Below are 23,941 nucleotides of genomic sequence, written 5' to 3'. Positions count from 1 at the left end.
ATTAGCCTTCTTTCGCAGGTGTTTGGCTGCTGGCCAGTGTATAAATGACACTAAATAGACGTCAATGTGCTGGGTGACATTAATCCCTTCTCCCCGTGTATTGTAAAATCTTGCACTGTTAAAAAATTACTCAGTTACCCAGAGACCAAATCCTCACAGATACAAAAGTCAAGTAGCTACAAAACAGGCAAAAGTCCACTTGGCATTTTCCAGCATTCCTTGCTCCCAAGAACCCTTTCTAAGATATACTTGTATCAGCCAGCCTGTCCTCTGATTGGCTTTACTGCGGTATCTTAGCGACAAAATGAAACACTCTTGTTATGACGGTGCTTCTATAATTTTTAAGTATTTTTTTGAGAATTCATATTTTAGAATTATGGACATTGTTTTATTTGGGAAAACTGAAAAGGATTCCATGGATGCTTTTTCACTGGGGTCATTGAAAGGACACTGAGAGCTCTCGTTTTGAAAAGAACATTGATTGGAAGTCACCAGTCTTCAGATAAATACCCAGCAGGGGCTTTTTGACTTGGGGGAGATGTTTACAGAGAAATGACAGGTCAAGATTTTATAGGGGGTCAGGAGGCTTGACTCTTGAGATATTGTTTTTGGATTCGCTTTGGACAGTGTGTTGGGGTCTGAACTGTTTTGAAGGCAGTTGGAGAAAATCAGCCAAGAGAGCAGTCACCATCAGCTCACCCTCTTCCATCTCTTTGAGAACTTCCTGAGAATCAAGTGTATGAAATAGAGAAACTGTTGCTGCATTTCTCCTGGAAAGCCTGCCAAACTGATCCTCAACATCGTCTGAAAAGAACTGTTCTAGAAAGATTCCAGTGACAGGCGTCTAGGCATATTTGAGACGCCAAACCAAAAAACTGACATCGTTCCTTATCGTCCCTTTTTTTTTTAAGAATTAGCAAGTGTTTAGACAAAGTATCCTGTTTTGTCACAGACCTTTAAAGAGAAAATCTCCAGTTTTTTGGTTAACCAGTATGTGTGTGTGTTTGTGTGAGGGGCTAAGGTAAAAGGGAACTTTCATATTTCAATCTGTGTTAATGCTTTGCATCGTTACTGGTTATGTCTTGTTTTATAATAAACTGATAATTTTGTTGTTTATTAAAGAAACCTGGTTGGTGTATTTTATTCTGGGATAAAGAACAGAGTCTATGAATGACCATATCGGTAACTGGGTAAACATTTAAATATATGTTGTGACCCGTGGAGAAGTGGAGCTAGAAAAGACAGTGAACTCCTCCCGCCTCAGTCATTACACTCTGCTCGGCTTCGAGGCAGGGCCGCGGGCCAGATTGTGGACCTAGTTGAGTTTCTCTTTGCAGAGAGCCAACACGGACATGATGGGCTGAATGGCCTCCTTCTGTGCTGTAGCCATTCTATGGTTAGGCAGCAGCAGTGTTAAACCCTGCCGGCTCCACTCTGGAGGGTGGCACACGAGGTTAAAAAGCTGTCTCGTCTTGGCAACCAATTCAGTAAGGACGTCTCCAGTCAGGATATCATCTTGCAGGCGAGCAGCTGGACAGGACACAGATGGTGAATGCTGGATCAGAGTTTAGTATTAAGCAGGCGACAATTGTTCACAAGCTCGGAGCCAAACGTTTCTGCTTTTCGCAGAAAGACAGATGGAATGGTGCAGCGTGATCCTCAACACACGTGTACAAACCCTGTTATGGCTGCAACACCCTCCGAGACGGCCTCCTACATTCTCCCCCTCCCATAAACTCCATCTAAAACTCTGTTGCCCATGTCTTAACTTGCACCGAGTCCTGTTCACCCATCACCCCCTGTGCTCGCTGACCTACACTGGCTCCCGGCCCGGCAACACCTCGATTTAAAAAAAAAATAAAAAATTCTCCTTCTTGTTTTCAAATCCCACCTCGCCCCCCCCTCCCCTGTCTCTGTAACCTCCTCCAGCCCGCCCACAACTCTCCCAGATTTCTGCATTCCTCCATTTCCAGCCTCTTGAGCATCCCCCGATTTTAATCGCTCCACCATTGGCGGTCGTGCCCTCAACTGCTTGGTGCCCTGAGCTCTGGAATTCCCTCCCTAACCCCCTCTGCCTCATTATCTCTCTCTCAAGACGCTGCTTAAAACCTTTATCCAATAACGGTCCCGTCAAAGGCCTTACTGCCTTAAAGTGCTATAGAAATGCAACTTGTAGACGAGCATTCGTAGAAACATAGAAAATAGGAGCAGGAGTAGGCCATTCAGCCCTTCGAGCTTGCTCCGCCATTCATCATGATCATGGCCGATCATCCAACTCAGTAACCTGTTCCTGCCTTCCCCATATCCTTTGATCCCTTTCGCCCCAAGAGCTATATCTAACACCTTCTTGAAAACATACAATGTTTTGGCCTCAACTGCTTTCTGTGGTAGCGAATTCCACAGGCTCACCACTCTCCGGGTGAAGAAATTTCTCCTCATCTCCGTCCTGAAAGGTTTACCCCGTATCCTTAGACTATGACCCCTGGTTCTGGACTCCCCCACCATCGGGAACATCCTTCCTGCATCTACCCTGTCAAATCCTGTTCGAATTTTATAGGTTTCTATGAGCTCCCCCCTCACTCTTCTGAACTCCAGCGAATATAATCCTAACCGAATTAATGTCTCCTCATATGTCAGTCCCGCCATCCCAGGAATCAGTCTGGTAAACCTTCGCTGCACTCCCTCTATAGCAAGAACATCCTTCCTCAGATAAAGAGACCAAAACTGCACACAATATTCCAGATGTGGCCTCACCAAGGCCCTGTATAATTGCAGCAAGACATCCCTGCTCCTGTACTCGAATCCTCTCGCTATGAAGGCCAACATACCGTTTGTCTTTTTTACTGTCTGTTGCACCTGTATGCTTACCTTCAGCGACTGGTGTACGAGAACACCCAGGTCTCATTGCATATTCCCTCTCTCAGTTTATAGCCGTTCAGATAATCTGCCTTCCTGTTTTTGCTACCAAAGTGGATAACCTCACATTTATCCACATTATACTGCATCTGCCATGCATTTGCCCGCTCACTCAACTTGTCCAAATCACCCTGAAGCCTCTCTGTATCCTCCTCACAATTCACCCTCCCACCCAGTTTTGTGTCATCTGCAAATTTGGAGATATGACATTTAGTTCCCTCATCTAAATCATTAATGTATATTGTGAATAGCTGGGGTCCTAGCACCGATCCCTGCAGTCACTGACAGTGTCTAGTCTTCTGTTGCGTGTTTCTCTCTCAGACACGGCAGGCGAGATTACTCCCTCACTTACAGAAAGTATGTGCCAGCCTCTCCAGGCCAGTCCAACCCTTCAGGGCAGATGCAGTGGGCAGTTACATTGACATGAAATAAGAGCTGGCACCGTGCCAGCACCTGGCCTCATGGTTGTGCAGGGTTACGATGAGGGCAATCGCGATGAGATTGTCACCACATTTAGGGGAGCTTACAAAACGTATTGTCCCCCGAGAGCAAGGCTGTACTGTGGAATGCTCTGCCGCACACTGTCTCTTGTTGAATCAGATTCCGCAATTTCTTGTTTAAAAAAAAAGAAAAATTTAAACCATTAAAAAAAACTTGGGGATTTGTCCCACCCCCATCCCCCAATAAGCTAAGAGCACCAGTTGCCACTTGTAATGCCCCTTGTGGGATGGTTAATTTGGCACAGAGGGTGCAATCTTTTGCCCGTTCCTGGTCTGGATGGGTCAGTACCCCGCTGGACCATGCGCTTGCCCTCTGGCAGGGATTGCCCACTGCTGGCCCTACCTGGGGCAACTGGGGCTCCCACTATGAGTGGGACTAAGGATCTAACCTTGGCCCCCTCCTATTTCTCAGTGACACGCTGGCCCTCGGCAACATCATCCGAAGACATGGTGTCACGTACGCTGACAACACCATGGCCTCGCCCCTACCCTATCTCTGTAATCTCCTCCAGCCCCCACAACCCTCCGAGATATCTGCGTTCCTCTGATTCCGGCTTGTGACATTCTCGTCCCGAATTTAAAAAAAACTCCTGATGTGGCTCAGTGTCCAATTTTGGTTTGATAATGCCCCTGTGAAGCACCATGGGACCGACCTAAATGCAAGCTGTTGAGTGGTTGGAACATGAAGGGCCAATTTTGGCTTTATAAATGGCAAACTGAGAGCTGTTGAGACTCAGAAATGGCGGAGATCAATGGGGGGGTTTTGTCTGTGCAGGTACTTGTCAAGGCCACAGTACTAAGATACAGATAAGCAAACCTACTTCGGCGACTCAGGCTGAAGGTATTTGCAAAGAAACGGAGCATGTTATTCTCTGAAAAGAGAGAGTGCTCTTGGAATTGAAGCTTACGAGTCACGAGCTGTTGTGCAATGAGATGGAGGCTCCTGGCGAGGCCGAGCGAGAGAGATAGAGAGAGACCCCTTTGATGTTGAATGGTGAATATCAGAGTACAAATTGCAGCAGAGGAAATAATACATGTATTTTCTGCTCATACCCTAACACACATCTAGTCCTGTTGCCCTCTGCTCGCTGGCCTACATTGGCTCCCGGGCCGACAACATCCTGAGCATCGCAACAAAGGGGAGGGGTGAAAGTTCACTCAGCCCGCAGTTAGCCAATTAGCAGCCTGCATTAACACATGCTCATTGCCCAGCCTTAAGTGCATCAACTAAAGGAAAATCAAATTCACCCAATTTCTTTTTAAGAAAAGGGAGATTAATCTTTCAGAACCATTACTCTGCTGAGATCTGGGTGTGTCTTTAGCATATGGTCAAACTTGTGGCTTCAGGCTGATAATCTGACTGGGAGGGGTGGGGGGAAACTGCTGCATTTCAAAGGGTGCGTCAACCCCCCCCCGCCCCCACTCGATGGGCTGAATGGCCTCCATCTGTGCCGTAAATGACTCTACGACTGCCTGTTCCATTGGCTCAGATTACAGAACAGCGAAGACCATTGAGCCCATCGGGCCTGTGCTAGACATTCGTTGAAAGAAGGGCAGAGAATTTCTCCCAGTGTCTTGGCCAACCCTCAACTCTTTTTTTAATTCTTTCATGGAATGTGGGCATCACTGGCAAGGCCAGAATTTGTTCCCCATCCCTAATTGCCCTTGACAACTGAATGGTTTGCTAGGCCATTTCAGAGGGCAGTTAAGAGTCAACCACACAGTTGTGGGTCTGGAGTCCCATGTAGAATGGCAGATTTCCTTCCCTAAAGGACATTAGTGAACCACATAGGTTTTTATGACTATGTTAGTTTTATGGCACCATTACTGAGACGAGCTTTCAATTCCAGATTTTTAATCATTAATCGAATTTAAATTTCACCAGCTGCCGTGGTGGGATTTGAACCCGTATCCCCAGGGCAGTAACCTGGGCCTCTGGATTATGAAGCCTAGTAACATTACCACCACACTGTCTCCCAAGCGAGGCTGGGAGGTGAGAATAAACAGATAGCATTGTGGCAGAATAAATACCTGGTTAAAAGGGAGGGAAGAGGCAACATCAGTCACTGGGAGACTGCAAATGTGCACCTGCAAAGTTACTAAAGTTGCACCCGGACTTTAGACTCCTATGAAGGTCAGAAGGAAAGCATTTCAGGAGCAGGCCGAGGTGGCCTATTTGACTGCAGCTGGCATCACACTTGATTCTGACCGTTCCCCACTGCCCCCGACGTTTACCCGCAAACACTTCCTGCTCACTGGAGGGTGAGTTAGAACGGGATCTGAGTTGTCAGAAGCAACCTATTCTCTTATCTCTCTCTTTCTCTCTCTCTCAAAGTGCTACCAGTGCTCCCACCAAGGTTTGAGCAGAAAGGATAACAAAAAGCCCACGAGGCTGACTGCGGGAATGATAAACACCAGGCGAGCGAGGAGGACAAGGGTGTCTGTGTTTACAGAACATGCGGGGAAAATGGGACATTCCGATCTACAACAGCAGCTGCCTCAGCTATCAGCATCTTGCAACCAAACACTCCTCCTCAGAGGAGTTGCGTCCCATATTTAGCATTGCAGGAACTGATAGCTAAATCTTTACCGCCAGAACCTTGTTTACTTTCTGGATTTCTGTTAAACGAACTCGTTTTGCAACTCCACATGAAAAGGCAGTACTTGCAGTTAAAAAGCGCCTTTTACAGTCCTAATGACATCTGACAGTGCGGCGGTCCCTCAGTACTGACCCCCTCCGACAGTGTGGCGCTCCCTCAGCACTGCCCCTCGGTGGGAAATCTGGCTGATTGTTGTCTCCTTTCTGACCAGGGGAGGATCCTGGGATCTTCCTGACTTGTAGCGCTCAGTGCCGCTGTGCATGATGGACGGAGGGGGTGGGGAACTGTAAACTATTTGGGGAGCCATTTTTATTTCCATTGACTTGAAAGGGGAACAGATGTCCGACAGGCAGCATACCCATCCCACTCGCGCACAAATTCATGACTGAGTTTGTCACGACTACTGATAGCCAGAGCACACTTGGTCACAGCATTACTCATTCTCCGGTCACCTACAGCATGGCCTAGATGCAAACAAAGCCCCCTCTCACATTCTTTCTACAATGGACTGCCACCCTGTTGCCCTGCCCTGCCAGAGGCCTGCTTTCTTTTCCCACGCTGGCCTTTTCAAAGGCCTCAATCGGGGACATTGGCAGTTTGCTGCCAACCTGTGCCAAAGGCTTGGCACCGTTCTGCCTGAGAATTTGCATGCACAAGAGCTTGCTTGAAACTAATTTCAATGGGGGACTTGCAACCAAGAAATGGAGGAGAGATCCCACTCTGGGTCTGGGTTCCAACTGAGGCCCAAGTCGACAGTGTCAGACACATCTTTGATTAGTTATTTTAATGTCTCTTGCATACACAGCTTAATATAGTTTTAAGTCAGTTGGCATTTTACGCCACCCTTTCTGATTATAAATCTCACTGCTAATTTAATTTTTAATGGTGTATAGATAGTTGTGGTGAAAGGAGATTGTGCAAACCCACAATCATGCGCATCATTATAAGTTGCTATAACAGGAAATGAATATGTGGGCAGCGGTTAATAGGCCGGTTTGTCGCTGTTTGAGCAGGCCTGTGAACTCCTGCTGTGCCAGAGGCCTTCGTTGTCATGGTGACCTGCTCGTCGTGTTGCCATTTGCTTCCTCGATCCTCCCATGATGTCAGCCTGTTGAAGTGCCAATGGTACACAGTCCCACGGTGCAAAGCTTGTCAGCCGTGGAGAAGGATGGGATTCGGACCCAGTCCCGGGCCCTGGGCAGTCCAGCTGTGTAGGATCAGCTGGCTTTGTCAGACTGCTGTGAATCCTTCATCAGCCGTGCTGTTTAACAAAGTGACCGTCCTGAGTAAACTGAATATCAGTGTGGTCAGGCCTGGCCAGGAGGAAACATAGAAAATAGGAGCAGGAGTAGGTCATTCGGCCCTTTGAGCCTGCTCCGCCACTCATTATGATCATGGGGGATCATCCAACTCAGTAACCTGTTCCCGCTTTCGCCCCATACCCTTTGATCCCTTTAGACCCAAGAGCTAGATCTAACTCCTTGAAAGCATACAATGTTTTGGCCTCAACTGCTTTCTGTGGTAGCAAATTCCACAGGCTGAACACTCTCTGGGTGAAGAAATTTCCCCTCATCTCAGTCCTGAAGGGTTTACCCCGTATCCTTAGACTATGACCCCTGGTTCTGGACTCCCCCACCATCGGGAACATCCTTCCTGCATCTACCCTGTCAAGTCCTGTTAGAATTTTATAGGTTTCTATGAGATCCCCCCTCACTCTTCTGAACTCTAGCAAATATAATCCGAACTGACTCAATCACTCCTCACACATCAGTCCCGCCATCCCAGGAATCAGTCCGGTAAACCTTCGCTGCACTCCCTCTATAGCAAGAACATCCTTCCTCAGATAAGGAGACCAAAACTACACACAATATTCCAGATGTGGCCTCACCAAGGCCCTGTATAATTGCAGCAAGACATCCCTGCTCCTGTACTCAAATCCTCTCGCCATGAAGACCAACATACCGTTTGCCTTTTTCACCGCCTGTTGCACCTGCATGCTTACCTTCAGCGACTGGTGTACGAGAACACCCAGGTCTCATTGCATATTCCCCTCTCTCAGTTTAGGAGTTAGTCAGCGGCTGAATTAACGAGCCACAACTTCCTGACTTACTTTGTCTTTGCTCTTACTCCTTGCACCTGTGACAGTGTCCAATATGACGGTGTGTAACTCTTCAGCAAGGTTTCTCAACAAAATATAACAATTTCTCAGCTGATTGGCAATTGAACTAAGAAAGGCCTCCTTAAATTCAATCCCAATTCGATTTGCATTAATCTGCCCCCCCCCCCCCCCCCACAGCGTGCTGTTCTGTCCTCATCTCCTGATGTTTCCTGGGCTGTAGTGGCACTGCAACTTGTTCTTGCGTACCTTCTCAAACCACACAGTCATCCACTAGGAAGGCCCAATTGTCCATAAGTTCCCCAACCCTCCCGCCAACCTGTTTCTGCACTATCCCAATGCCAACATTTTCCAAAGTCAGGGGTTCAGATTCCATAAATATGCTGACACCCAGCTCTACCTCACCACCATCACCCTTCTTTACATAATCCGCTCTGATATGGTCGTACTGCCTGACATCCCAACAACAACTTGTATTTATATAGCAAATTTAATGTTGTATAATATGCCGAGTCACATCACAATTATTATAGGAAGACAAAAATTTGACACCGAGACACATAAAGAGATCTCAAAACAGATGGCCAAAAGCCTGGTCAAAGAGGTAGGCTGTAGATTAGGTCTTAAAGGAGGAGAGCGAGAGGCAAAGAGGTTTAGGGAGGGAATTCCAGAGCTTGGGGCCCAGGCAGCTGAAGGCACGACCACCAATGGTGGAGCAATAGAGTGAGAGAGAAAAAAACGTGAGCGGGAGTGAGAGCACATGAGTGTGCAAGAGGGAGTGATCTAGCAAGAGCGCATGAGTGAGAAAGAGAGATACAGCAGGCGAGAGAGAGAGCATTGAGAGAATGCGTGAAAAAGAGTGCCAGCACACGATAAGAAGTGAGAGAGACGGCGCGCGAGAGAGCGTGTAATAGAACTCGTGAGAGAGAGGGAGAGTACGCAAGGGAGCAAATGAGTGCGTGAGAGAGTCCAAGAGGGTGTGAGCACGCAGTGAGAGCGCGAGAGAGAGTGAGAAGGAGTGAGTGTGCAAGGGAGCAATAGGAGGGAGAGCCACAGGAAGGAGTGAGCGAGACAAAGAGAGGGTGAGAGAGAGGGATGCTCAAGAGGCCAAAATTAAAGGGCCGCAGAGACCTCGGCGGGTTGTAGGGCTGGAGGAGGTTATAGAGATAGGGAGGGGAGAGTCCATGGAGGGATTTGAAAACAAGTAAGAGAATTTTAAAATCCAGGTGTTGTCAGACCAGGAGAAAAAGTATGAAAATATAGAAATAAATAAGTACGATCTGATTGCCATTACAGAGTCTCGGCTGCAGGATGACATAGATTGGGACCTGAATATCGAAGGGTACATGACATTTAGGAAAGGCAGGAAGCGAGGAAAATGTGGAGGGGTGGCTCTGTTAATTAATGGCAGTATTAGCACATTAGAGAGGGATGATCTAAGTTCCAGGAAACCAGGATGTAGAAGCAGTTTGGGTCGAGATGAGGAATGATAAAGGCAAGAAGTCACTCGTGTGAGTGGTATACAGGCCTCCTAACAGTAACCACGCAGTCGGACAGAGACAGTGCAGAAAGCATACTAACAGAGTTATGATGAGCAAAGCAACAAGCAGTTCCTTGTGTCGATGGACTGGAAGTAACTGTTGTTGACATGTTGTGCAGTGACTGGCATTAAAGGCTCCACTTGTGCTGATCTATATTGTTTGTGCCTGCAGTTCCTCTCAAATTTTATGTGTCGCTTACTTTTTTCTTTCAACTCAAGCTGGACACCCGCCAGGAATTCCCCGCCTCAGGCCCAGTATTGAAGAGTTTTATTTTGATAGTTAAGCATCGCTGACACTCCCTCCCAAAACACACGGCCGACGTTGCAAGATTCTGCAGGCCAGTGGCCGAGGGCCCTCCCTCGAAGACCCTTGATGCGCGACATGGACTGCAAAGGTCCTGGCATTTGTCCTGGCAGAGGATAGGAAAATAAACATTGATGTGGGACTATTGCACCATAGCGAATTTACACAGTCCCTGTACTCCAGTAGTTTCAGGAGATTATGGGGAGAACGATAAGGAAAACTAGGAGCGCAAATGGAGAGCCAGGAGGATTAGGGGAGATGGTGGGCTGCAGGATTTTAGGAGGGAAATGGGCATGAAATGAGCTGGAAAGAATGGACTATCATCATTGAGCGGAAGGAAAGGGGAGGAAGAAAGGGATGCAAGTCGGAGGAATATTGGAATATTGCGTACAATTCTGGTCGCCACACTACCAGAAGGATGTGGAGGCTTTGGAAAGGGTACAGAAGAGGTTTACCAGGATGTTGCCTGGTCCGGAGGGTATTAGCTATGAGCAGAGGTTGGATAAACTCGGGATTGTTTTCACTGCAACGACAGAGGTGGAGGGGCGACATGATCGAGGTTTATGAGCGGCATGGACAGGGTGGATAGTCAGAATCTTTTTCCCAGGGTGGAAGAGTCAGTTACTAGGGGACATAGGTTTAAGGTGTGAGGGGCAAAGTTTAGAGGGGATGTGCGAGGCAAGTTCTTTACACAGAGGGTGATGAGTGCCTGGAACTTGCTGCCGGGGGAGGTGGTGGTGGAAGCAGGTACGATGGCGACGTTTAAGAGGCATCTAGACAAATACATGAACAGGATGGGAATAGAGGGATATGGACCCCGGAAGTGCCAGAAGGGTTTAGTTTAGACAGGCATCAAGATCGGCACAGGCTTGGAGGGCCGAATGGCCTGTTCCTGTGCTGTACTGTTCTTTGTTCTTTGTTATTTGACTGAAAAGAAAAGCTTTATGCCATTCACAACCACTGGACGGCCCAAAGCACTTTACATTCAATGAAGCACTTTCAAAGTCACTGCGATAGAGCAGGTAATGGGGCAGCCAATTTCCACACAGCAAGCTCCCACAAACCCCGATGTGATCATGAACAGATAACCTGCTTGTGATGTTGGTTGAGGGATAAATATTGGCCCTGATGTTATGTTTTCGCCGGGTTACTGGGTTTAATTTGGATATCTGATTTATCTCAGTGCAATGCAGATTTCATACTTGTCTTAAAATCACCAACTGGTTTATTTACAGCACATTAACTCTAAAAGTTCTTGTACCATTTCAGTACATGTCTTCCAGAGCAGCCAGGTGTGTTCTGCAAAAGCTTCCAGCTGTGTGTGTTTTTTACTTTTGACTCTGCATCCTCGCCCATTGGCTTAAGCAATCAAACACAGTGAACACAGATAAGTGGACAGACTGATACAATCAAACACCACATGTGACACTGGGGAGAACTCTCCTGCTCTTCTTTGGAGTCGTGCCATGGGATCTTTTACATTTCCCCCCCCCACCACCCCCAAACCCCGAGTGGGCAGATGGGGCCTTGGTTTAACGTCTCATCCGAAAGGCAGGTTATTGGAATGTATGTGGCTGGAGGGTGGAGTGAGGGAGGGCTGGAGAACAAGAATGAGGATCTGAAGCTTGGCAAAACAGGAGGCTGCAAGAGAAGACAATGGCGAGGGGCCTATTGGTATCTTCCTGTCCAATTATGCATGCAAGGTCTTTGCGGAAGAGGTCATAGGTCATGGTGTTTTGGAAACATTATAGCTTATGGAGAAGGGGACGCTGTCAAGGACTCTTCATAAAGCTAAGCCTTACATGAGTGTTGGCTTGAAAGCAGAGCTGTAGTATGTGCAGAGCTGTGATATCTCAGGATGGGGGAGTGGTGGAAGGTGAATGAAAGGGGATAAAATGAATGTAGACTTTATAGCGAGGCCTTGTAAACACATTTCCATTTCAATAGCTGCTGTCTCAGTTCGCTTGCAAATTGTTTATCCCTTTTATTTCCAGCCTTGTTTTCGAATGACTCACTTTTTGAATCGCACCATGTGGTGACTGAGGTTGTTTGATAATTATTTAGTCATCGGGACCCAGGCAGCTTGGCATTGGGTTTCCAGGGGAAAAATCAAGGCCTAGTCATGTGGCTCATTTCCCCAGTTTTGGCTTTGGATCTGTCAGTACTACTAAACTGAGGTCTGGGCTTTGCCCAAATGCTCCTTGTTTGTGCATGAGCTCCAGCAATCTCCCTCCCCACTCCATGTTGTAGTTGAAGGAAAGACACGTGAGTTGAATGCGGCCTACACAGCTGGGGTGAGTTGTTGCTTTGCTGCAAGCATCGTGAAAGGAGTTTGGGAGTCTCAATCCAGTATCTTTTTGGCGTGGCTCCGTTGGCATTAACTTGGTAACGCCAGTCGGAGAGGCAACAACGGGTGGGAAATGGAAAATGAACACAGTAGCTGAGTAAGGGAGTTCTGCACTGAGGTTAGAGACATTGTTGGGACAGAGTACAGGGAGGGAGCCTTATGCTGCACCTAATATGTTCTTTTTGAGAGTGTTTGATGGGACAGTGTAGAGGGAGCTTTACTCAGTATCTAACCCATTTTTTTTTAAGGTGGTCTTTATACTCCAGGCCCCTTTAATGTATTTTATGTCGAGGGGGCCTTTATTCCTCAGGCCCCCTTATATACATTTTTAAAAATAACTTTCTTAAAATCGAGTAAATAAAACAAAACTCAAATGAAAATGCCATTCTCAGCATCAACGATGCACTCCAGTCCCTGCGGTGCCCACCGGTCGCGGAAGGCCTCAAGCGTGCCGGCAGACACCGCATGCTCCTTCTCCAGGGACACCCGGGCGTGAATGTAACCACGGAAGAGGGGCAGGCAATCGGGGTGGACGGCCCGCAGTCTGGACCTGTGAATTGCCACCTTAGCCAGGCCCAGGAGCAGACTGACGAAGAGATCCTCCTCCCGCCCCATGACCCTCCGCACCAGGTGCCCAAAGATCAGGAACGTGGGACTGAAGTGCAGCCAAAACTTAAGGAGCAGCCCCTTTAAATACTCAAACGGGGCTGCAACCTCGCACACTCGATATGTACGTGGACTATGGACTCGTCCAGGCCGCAGAAATTACAGACAGCCTGGGAGTCCGTGAATCTACTTAAAAGTCTATTGCACGGGACTGCCCTGTGCAGCACCCTCCACCCCAGGTGCCTGATGTAAAGAGGGAGGACTTCCGCGTAGAGAGACCTCCATCGGGGTTTCCCGTCGCCGCCAGATTGCAACGCGGACCGCCAGAGTGTGTCCGGCCGGCTGACAAGGGCGAGGAAATGAAGAGTGTGCAGGAGCAGGCCGTACAGGAAACCCCTCCGTGCCATTCCAATCGGCATTTCTGAGAGGCGGCTCGGGTTGTGCGGGACCGGCTCCCGAGGAGGGTTTCGGGGCCTGGGTCTAATGAGCAGTTCCGGCCAAGCGGGAGTCAGCTCGGCCGGGAGCGCTCCGCTCTCCCGAGCCCCCTCGCCACCCGCAGTGAGGGGCGTCCCGGGGGCTTCGGCTACTCCTCCACCCTCCGGTCCGTCCCCGGAGGCGGCCGCTCAGACAGCCGAGGCGCTCTCCTCCGCCGGTGGGGGAGCGCACTGTCTGGAGACGACCATGTTCCAGACTCGGAATAGATCCCGGTAAAAGACAAGCAACAAGAACAAAAAGGCGCGGCTTACGGACTCCACCAGGAGCTGCGTGTCGCCTTGAAGGCAGTGACACTGGCGGAAAAAATACGTCACCAGCGCACACCATCTGGGAGGAAGCTCGACGTACAGGTATCTCTGCAGGGTCCGGAGGCGGAGAGTCGCAGCCTGGGTGCGGACGCACACCAGCGACTGGCCGCCCTCCTCGATCGGGAGACTCAGGACCACGGCAGAGACCCAGTGTTTCCTCTTGCCCCAGAAGAAATCGACGAGTTTCTTCTGGATCTTGGTGGCAAATGCAGGGGGCGGGGCCAAAGTGACCAACCAGTCCCACAGCACGCTGTACCTGTCCTGGGAATGTTTGATGGGACACTGTAGAGGGAGCTTTACTCTGTATCTAACCTGTTTTTTTTTTCTTTACTCTGTATCTATTGCTGTGCTGTACCTGTCCCGGGAGTGTTTGATGGGACAGTGTAGAGGGAGCTTTACTTTGTATCTAACCCGTGTTTTACCTGCCCTGGGTGTGTTGATGGGGACAGTGTAGCGTGAAGTGTACTCTGCATCCAGGTGTTGGCAGCTTGAAAGAGAAACTGTCTGCTCTCTGACTTAACCGAGAACAAAAGTCCGCCCGTGTCAAAGCTGCACCCAGTAGAGCACTCGGCATTACAATAGAGGGATAATTTAACCTGCTGCCAGTATTCTCCTGATACATCTGACTCAGGGGTGGGGCAGAAGTTAAGCGCTCAAGACGAGTGAAAACCTGATTAGCCACAAACGTTGCATTTGCGTGGGCTTTAATGCACACTGTCATTTGCACAAGCTATGTTTAGAGGCCGTCGCATTTTTCCGAGAAGGGAATAGCCCCTTTAACTGGCCCTCAGCTGAAACCCAAGCACGAAAAACCAATTCTAAGCTTCAAAATAAGTAACCCCGAAAGACAGGGAAAACCCCAGGCGTGGAATTCCGGTCAGGCTCGTCCCTGAGTTATCACTTCACACTGAAAATTCAACATGCCAAGGCTTACGTATTATTGTAACTGTTGACTGAACCACAAGTCCTCTCATATACGCTTCCTGAACCTCAGTGCCTTAATTGTTTGCACCCCTCCTTCAAAATTTTTCCTAAATCTGCTTCTCTGTCCTCGTTTCGTGAAGATCCTGACTCTTGCAGAGTACCCTGCCCTTCACGTTTCCAAGATGGCCTTTCCCCAGGGCTGGGCCTAGTATCTCCTTACTGCGACTCTCACAACCCTTTCAAAGGGCTTTGAATACAATAAGTGCAATCTGAAGCACAGTAACCGTTGCTAAGTAGTCATGGCATCAGCCATTCTTCACCCGCACTGAGGTTAATGACTAGTTAGAGAATCGCTAACTCAAAACTCAAAACACACTGTGCAACATGAGATGTGATTCTGCGATTGGACATCATTTGCTAAATGATCCTCAGTGTACTAAGAATTATGCTGACAACCAATTAAGATTTTCAGTCAGGCTCGCAGTGTGGTGCATTTGCGTGCAGAGGAAGCTACATATATTAATACACAGGGCTTTGTTCTTTGCAGACAGAAAGAACATGTACACACATTGCGCCTGTTTCAGCTGAACAAAGTAAGTGACAGCCATTCACTGGTTCATTCCTCAGGGAAATGCCGTGACCAATCAGAGTCAAGCTGCCTGGTTTAAGTTTCAAACAAAGCTTGGCAGTTAACTGCCAGTCACTAATAAACTGGTGCATTCTCCATGGCAATGCCTCGAGCAATCAGAGTCCACTTGCCAACCAATCAGCTCTCTCTTCTCATACTGTATAAACTGTTGCTTTCCCTTACATTGGTATTCTTGTAGATTGTCCTGATGAGTACAAGACGAAAATCTTCGACAAAATGTCCCTGTTATCAGCGATACTCAAGTTCTGCACTACCAAACAGCTATCAGTTATAGAATCATTGAATTTTACAGCACAGTAGGAGGCCATTCGGCCCATCGTGCCTCTGCTGGCTCTTTGAGCTCTCCAATTCGTCTCAGCCTCCCTGCTTTTCCTCCATCGCCTTGCTTCTACCACCCTTTCCGGCAGTGTGTTCTTAAAATTCAGTGTATGTAAAAGATTCTCATCTCTTCCCTTTGGGGTCTTCTGACAGTTATCTTAAAATCTATGTGTGCTGGTTACCCACCCGCCTGCCAGTGGAAACAGTTTCTCCCTGACTGTCAAAACCCATTGTAATTTTCAACACCTCTATCGAATCGCCCCCGAACCTTCTCTGCTCTAAGGAGGAATGATTTTTTTCGGGGTCGGTTCAGGGTGACTCGGTCACTGGGAAAGTTCCACGGTCTTCCAGTAATGTTATGGGTTCTGCACCATCCAACTGAATCACTGGCAGGGAGCTCCTGTTTAATTCTCAGTCAGATTACGGCACCTCTGAAAGTGCAGGACTCTCTCTGTGCTGCCTCAAGGCTGGCTTAGCAAGTCCTGCAGAGGGCCTTCCAACTGGGCCTCGCAGAGATAGGCCTTGGAGGGCCACCACTGATCCAAGCCTCACTCGACATCCACACAAAGAGCCCTTCTCACAGGAGGTCAATTTGGCGAAATGGTGGTGTAGTGGTAATGTCACTGTGCTAGTAATCCAGAGGCCCCGGTTAATGCTCTGGGGACATGGGTTCAAATCCCACCACGGCAGCTGGTGGGATTTAAATTCAATGAATAAAAATCTGGAATTGAAAGCTAGTCTTGGGAATGGTGCCATGAAACTGTCATCGACTGTCATTAAAAACCCATCTGGTTCACTAATGTCCTTTAGAGAAGGAAATCCGCCATCCTTACCTGGTCTGGCCTAGAGGTGACTCCAGACCCACCACAATGTGGTGGACTATCAAAAGGCCTCCAAAATGGCCTGCTAAGTCATTCAGTTGGCAAGGGCAGTTAGAGATGGGCAACAAATTGGGAATGAGCTGATGGGGAAATCAGTTTGGAGCTTTGAAGTCTAGAAGGCAAGTACATTAATTACAATTGGATAAATCAAAGCACCTTTTCATACTGACTGCTTCATGCACAGACTGTGCAGAGGAGTCTTGTTCACTTTGAACATCAGATAATGGAATGTTTACTCAAAGATGTAATAGAGAAACATCTAGAAACTGGAAATATGATAAAGAGCAGTCAGCACAGATTCCAAGAGGGAAGGTCATTCTTGACCGACCTTATTCTCTGAAGAATTAGCAGAAAGAATAGATAATAATACAGCAGACAAAATACATTTGGATTTCCTAAAGGCCTTGGATAATGTACCGCATAGTAGACTCATGGCTAAGGTCAGACTTGTGCAGTCAGGGGACAGTTAGCAAAATGGATAGAAAATTGGCTACAATACAGAGTATGGGCTAAGGGTAGCTAATCAGCTTGGCAGAAGGTGGAAATTGGTATCCCATAAGGATCGATGCTGGGACCACTGTTCCCTATTTACATCCATGATTTAGACTCGAATCGGAATTATAATTCCAAACTTTGCAGATGACCCTAGCTTGGGGTGGGCAGTTAATACGGAGGACCGCAGCAAAATATATTAATAATCTTGTAGAATGAGTGTACAGTTGGCAAATGATCTTCGATATAGTTAAGTGTGAGGTAATACCCTAGATAGGAAGAATAAGGAGGCTACATATTCCTTGGAAAATAAGTATCTAAATGGGATAGAGGAACAGAGGGATCGGGACGTACATACAAATCACTAAATGTAGCAACATAAAGCCATCAAAATAAGCAACGTAAGCAATGGGTTTCATTCCTAGAAGGATAGAATTGAAAAACAGTGAAGTTATGTTCAACTTGTGCTTTTTCTATTCATTCATGAGACATGGGCGTCGCTGGCTAGGCCAGCATTTATTACCCATCCCTAATTGCCCTTGAGAAGGTGGTGGTGAGCCACTGCCTTGAACCACTGAAGTCCATGTGGGGTAGGTACACCCACAGTGCTGTTCGGAAGGGAGTTCCAGGATTTTGACCCAGCAACAGTGAAGGAACAGTGATATAGTTTCAAGTCAGGATGGTGTGTCGCTTGGAGGGGAACTTGCAGGTGGTGGTGTTCCCATGCATCTGCTGCCCTTATCCTTCCAGGTGGTAGAGGTCGTGGGTTTGGAAGGTGCTGTCTAAGGAACCTTGTAGATGGTACACCTTGCATCTTGTAGATGGTACACACTGCTGCCACTGTGCATCTCTGGCGAAGGGAGTGAATATTGAAGGAGGTGGATGGCGTGACGATCAAGCGAACTGTTTTGTCCTGGATGGTGTCGAGCTTCTTGAGTGTTGTTGGAGCCGCACCCATCCAGGCAAGCGGGGAGTATTCCATCACACTCTTGACTTGTGCCTTGTAGATGGTGGAAAGAACCTTGGTTAGATCATACTTGGAGTACTGTAAACAGTTCTAGTCTCCATATTATAGAAAGGATACAGAGGCACTGGAAAAGGCACAAAAAATATTTGCCAGATTGATACCAGAACTCAGAGGTTCTAACTATCAGGAAAGATTGAACAGGCTGGGGCTCGTTTCTGTAGAAAAAAGACTGAAGGTCTCCCGGTAAAGGTTGTCAAGATTATGAAATAATGGGGTAGACGTAGAGAAGATTTTTCCAGACATGGGGGCCACTAATAAATCCAATAGGGAATTCAGGGGGAACTTCTTTCCCCAGAGAGTGGGGAGAATATGGAACTTGCTACCAGATGGAGTGGTTGAGACAGATATGATCGATGCATTTAAAGGGAAGCAGATAAGCACATGAGGGAGAAAGAAATAGAAGGTTATGTTGATGGGATTAGATGAAGAGGTGGGAGGAGGCTCTTGTGGAGCATAAACACTAACATGGTCCTGTTGGGCCGAATGGCCTGCTTCTGTGCTTTGTAAGGTCACAGCTCAGTTCTCTATTGTAAACTTCCCATCACTCTTTATTTCTGCTGTTCCTCATTCGAAGCTCCCCTCTCTCTATTATGACTGTGTGGAAATGAAGAGGCATGGCACCAGTTCCAACACTTCCTTCATTCTTCCCAAGGCCATTGAAAACTCTCAAGCTGCTTACCGTCCCTGGGTTGGAATATGAGTCCTCGCTGGTACTGTGCTGTCCTGCATACTTAGCTGTGTTAAGTACAGATGTAGAGCTTGTGTTGTGGCCCAGACCAGCGCAGGTGAAGAACAGCATCTTGTAAAAGTGGTGAGATCTGGGGAACTGTGTTTTTGAACACTGAAGGATGATTCTAAACTTGGCTTCCAAATACCCACCACTTTCAACTCAATCCCTGGTGCCAGAATTCCCAAGGAATCTCCGGCAGTAATTAGGATCAAATGGAATGCTCAATTTAAGCTCCGAAGTGTTGGACTGTGAATTAGGATGACTTTGCAGTTTTCATTCTTGTCTGGCTCCGATGTTGTGAGACAGCTTTTGTTTGGTGCCAACCCCTTCTCAATATATTTTGTTTGGGCGATGAATGCTGATGCTTAATGCCTCTGTTCTCAAATAGAGCTCACACATCTCCTAAAGCTGCCATCAATGTTTCCTCCATCAGGCCAAGCACTCTTTCTTCCCTGCTGCCACTACCCCATGCCCTCCCTCCATCCCCTCAGCAATTCACAGCCTTTCTCAATAGCCCAAGACTGTCCAAGACCTGAATCCCACTCCCGGATCTGGGGAGAATCTTTTTGCAGTTCTCTCATACTGCATCCAATATGTAATCCTCTGACCTCAGTCATCCAAGCAGTCCGTGTCCATATGTAGCAAGCCCTGGACAACATCCAGGCTTGGGCTGATAAGTGACCAGTAACTATCGCGCCACACAAGTGCCAGGCCATGACCATCTCCAACCAGAGAGAATCCAATCATCCCCCCCCTTGACGTTCAATGGCATTACCATCGCTGAATCCCCCACTATCAACATCCGGGGGTCACCATTGACCAGAAACTGATCTGGACCAGCCATATAAATGCTGTGGTTACAAGAGCAGGTCAGAGGCTGGGAATTCTGCGGCAAGTAACTCGCCTCCTGTCCCCCAAAGCCTATCCACAAGGCACAAGTCAGGAGTGTGATGGATTACTCTCCACTTGCCTTGATGAGTGCAGCTCCAGCAACACTCAAGAAGATCGACACCATCCAGGACAAAGCAGCCCACTGGATTGGCACCCCATCCGCCTTCTTCAACATTCACTCCCTTCGCCAAAGATGCACAGTGGCAGCAGTGTGTACCATCTACAAGAGGCACTGCTGCAACTCACCAAGGCTCCTTCGACAGCACCCATGACCTTTACCACCTAGCAGGACAAGGGCAGCAGATGCATGGGAACACCACCACCTGCAAGTTCCCCTCCAAGCCACACACCATCCTGACTTGGAACTATATCACTGTTCCTTCACTGTCGCTGGGTCAAAATCCTGGAACTCCCTTCCTAACAGCACTGTGGGTGTACCTACACCACACGGACTGCTGGCATAGCCAGCGACGCCCACATTCCCTGAATGAATAAAAAACATTCTCTCTCTTATCAGTGCTACTGTATTCTGGACTCCTCTAAACCTTCCTCTCTCACAAAAGCCTCCCCCTGTTCCTCCACCCTCACTGGGAGGAAGGCTCTGACTCAAACTCATCCTCAAGCCCTCAAAATTGTGCAACTCCTTAAACCTCAATTGCTTTCCTCCTTGAATGGGACAACAAAAAGCTGTTTTCTGGGAGCACTCACTGAGGTTAAAAATGAGCATGACAGGGCAGGGTTAACTCAACTAACGATGCAGTCATAAGCCTACTGATGACTCAGCATTGCTGTGTTTCTCTGTTAAAGTGCCAGACAAATACTCAAAGGGGGAAATTTGCAGGACTGTGGGGGGGGGAAAAAGCAGAACTCGCTGGTTCCAGTCGCCTTGACAGTATCGTCAGCTAATGGGAACAGCTTTTCTTTACCTTATTTAAACCTGTCAGAATCTTGTAAACCTCTATCAAATCTCCCCTCAGTCTCCTTTGCTCTAAGGAGAACAACCCCAGCTTCTCCAACCTAACCTTGTAACTAAAATCCCTCATCCCTGGAACCATTCCAGTAAATCTCTTCTGCACCCTCTCAAGGACCCTCACGTCCTTCCTAAAGTGTGGTGACCAGAACTGGATGCAATACTGCAGTTGGGACCTAACCAGAGCTTTGTAAAAGTTCAGCATAACTGCCCTGCTTTTGTACTCAATACCCCTAAATACCTTTCTAATTACTTTCTCAATATGTCCTGCCACCTTCGAAGATCGATGCACATGCACCCCCAGGTCGCTCTGTTCCTGTACACTCTTTAGAACTATAGGCCATTAAGCCTATATTGCGCCTCCACATCCCTCCTGCCAAAATGAATCACCTCCTGCTTCTCTACCACTAATATATCTAAATTCATTGTGCCGAAGTCCAAGACTGAGACTTTCAGCGTTGCGGAGTCCATTCTGTTAGCAGGGTGCTCACTCCAGGTGCACAAGGACAGAATGTGTCTTGTGTCTCTGGCCCTTTTACATTACCCAGTGGCTGGGGTTGTTCTGTCCAGTCCAGTGAGTGTGAAACTGCTGGCCTTAATGACACAGTCTGACAATGGCTCAGACAAGGAGGACTACTGCTGGCTCAACACCCTGCAGTCAGCAGAATTGCCAATGTCCTACTGTTGGCCAGACAGTGCAGTGAGGAGATACTGAGTGCAGTAGTAACCCAAGCTCTTATTGTGCTTTTTTAATTTGCTTTGAAATTAACTGCGCTTTCTTTCCCTCTCCAGCCATCTACAACTATGATGCTACCCAGGAACTGGAGCTGTCCCTTCAGGTGGGAGACACAGTCCACATTCTGGAGATGCTCGAAGGTTTGTTCCAGGTCGTCCTTTTTCACTCGCGGTGCAAAGTTATTCTCAGACCTGTAGGGACCGAATTCTTGTCCGTGCATGCTGTGATCGAGCCACTATAGTCTGCCCCACCCCAGTTGAAGGCAACATCGCACCAGTCCTACAAAGGGACGAGTTAGAGAGATTGGAGAGGTTTAGGGAGGGAATTCCACCGCTTATGATCAAGGCGGCTGGAGGGGGCGCGATTAAAATCGGGGATGCTCAAGATGCCAGAATTTGGGGAGCGCATAGATCTCGGAGGGTTGTAGGGCTGGAGAAGGATGCAGAGATGGGGAGGGATTTGAGCACCATGATGAGAATCTTTAGTTTGAGTCAGTGATCACAGGAGAGATGGGTGAACAGGACTTGGTGTGAGTTTAGATAGAGGCAGCAGGATACAGAACCTGGACTTGTTTGTACATTTAGTTCTTAATTTTTTAGCTTTTAATTTTTATACATGGACAAATTTGCAGTCATGGTATGGAGGACGAGGTTATGGAATGTATACATGATAGTTTGCTAGATCAGTATATCAAGGAGCCAACTAAGGTATTGGTATTGTGCCGTGAGAAAGAGTTAATTAATAGCCTTGAAGTAAATGAGCCTCTAGGAAAGAGTGATAACAATATGATAGACTTTTTGAGTTTGAGAGTGATTTAGTTAAGTCTAAAACTAGGGTCTTAAATCTGAATAAAGCAAAATATGTAAAGCAAACTGCGTATGAGGAACAAGTCGGCAAATGTAGATTGGGAAACTAGATTAAAAGATATAATGATAGATAAGCATTGGCAAGCATTTAAAGAATTAATTCATAATTTGCTCCAAATATACATTCCCTTAAAGACTGAGAGTAATGTCTGCAAGTTTGCTGACAGTACAAAGTTATGTGGGAAAGTAAGTGCTGAAAGGAATGCAAGGAGACCACAGAGGGATACAAACAGGTTAAGTGAGTGGGCAGGTGGGAATATAATGTGGAGAAATGTGAAGTTATCCGCTTTGAAAGGAAAAGTAGAAAAGCAAAGTTTTTTTAAATGGTGAGAGACTGGGAAATGTTTGTATTCAGAAGGATCTGGGTGTCCTTGTACACGAATCACAGAAATTTAATACGCAGGTACAGCTAGAAATTAGGAAAGCAAATGGTATGTTAGCATTTATTACAAAGGGTTTAGAGTATAAAAGTAAAGAAGTCTTACTGCAATTGTATCGGGCCTTGGTAAGGCCACACTTAAGAGTACTGTGTACAGGTTTGGTCTCCTTACCTAAGGAAGGACAAACATGTCCTAGAGGGATTGCAACGAAGGTTCACTAGACTGGTTCTTGGGATGAGGGGATTGTCCTATGAGGAAAGATTGAGTAGACTAGGCCTATATTCCCTGGAATTTAGAAGAATGAGAGGTGATCTCATTGAAACATATAAAATTCTGAAGGGGCTTGACAGGGTAGATACTGGGAGGATGTTTCCCCTGACTGCGGAATCTAGAGCACAGGGTCACAGTCTCAGATAAGGATTAAAATGGGAAGAAATTTCTTCACTGAAAGGGTTGTGAATCTTTGGAATTCTCTAAGCCAGAAAACTGTGGATGTTAAGTCATTGAGTATATTCAAGACAGAGGTCAATAGATTTTTGGATACTAAGGAAATTGAGGGATATGGGGATAATGCGGGAAGGTGGACTTGAGATAGAAGATCAGCCATGATTGTAAACAATGGCAGAGCAGACTCAAAGGGCCAAATGGCCTACCCCAGCTCCTATTTCTTATGGCATGGAGACCAATTACAGCGTCCTTTTTTTGCCACTCTAACTACGATGAAATAACTTAGCACGGACATGGAATTGAGCTTGCTACCTTGCTGGTTTGTGGAGCTCAGTCCCGTACTGAGCGGTGCAATCAACAGATGATCCATCGACACGAGAATAGAACTTGGCCTCACAGAGTGAATGCCAGCACTCGGAGGGTTAAGCAATTCCTGCTTTCTCCTCCTCCTCCTCGAGTGCTGTCTCTGAAGGCTGACGCGCAGTGTGTAATCTGCTCAAGTTGTGAAACAACCCTTCGAAACAGCGCGTGGCTAAGCACTGCTCCCAAGGTGATCTGCTGTGGCCTACCCCACAGGCCAAACATTCCACAGAACAAGTTTTGCATCTGGCTTCCTTGCATGTAGGGCTGCTAAAGCAGCAGAGGAACGCCTGCGAATCATCTGCAACGCAGGCATGTTAAGGAGTGGGAGGCTAGAGACACACTCAGCCTTTTGAATGGAGAACTTTTTTTTGGAAATCATTGCTCGACAGATATTCTACAAAGTTGCTTTATCTTGACTTGGCTGAGACTAAAGAATTGCCGTTTTCGCCGAGTGCTAACATGATGGGTTGCCCTATTAATCATCAACTTCAGGGTGGCTCCTCCTGCTGTCACTCCCGGGGGAGGGGTGTTGGGG

The 23,941-nt window shown here is 47.4% G+C and overlaps 1 protein-coding gene across 2 annotated transcripts in view; it reads left to right on the top strand.

Moving 5' to 3' along the window:
* dock5 (dedicator of cytokinesis 5) overlaps window positions 1-23,941 on the top strand; it is a 108,135-nt gene that overhangs the window by 6,217 nt on the left and 77,977 nt on the right. For both annotated transcript variants that reach the window (XM_068023004.1, XM_068023005.1), the window contains exon 2: window positions 21,407-21,490. In XM_068023004.1, coding sequence (XP_067879105.1) covers window positions 21,407-21,490 — 84 coding nt within the window. The remainder of the gene's footprint in view (window positions 1-21,406; window positions 21,491-23,941) is intronic.

The sequence above is a fragment of the Heterodontus francisci genome, chromosome 47 (genome assembly GCF_036365525.1).
Source record: "Heterodontus francisci isolate sHetFra1 chromosome 47, sHetFra1.hap1, whole genome shotgun sequence".
Classification (NCBI taxonomy): Eukaryota; Metazoa; Chordata; class Chondrichthyes; order Heterodontiformes; family Heterodontidae; genus Heterodontus; species Heterodontus francisci.
Note: the sequence above shows the minus strand (reverse complement) of the source record. Positions and strands in the feature narration are given on the sequence as shown.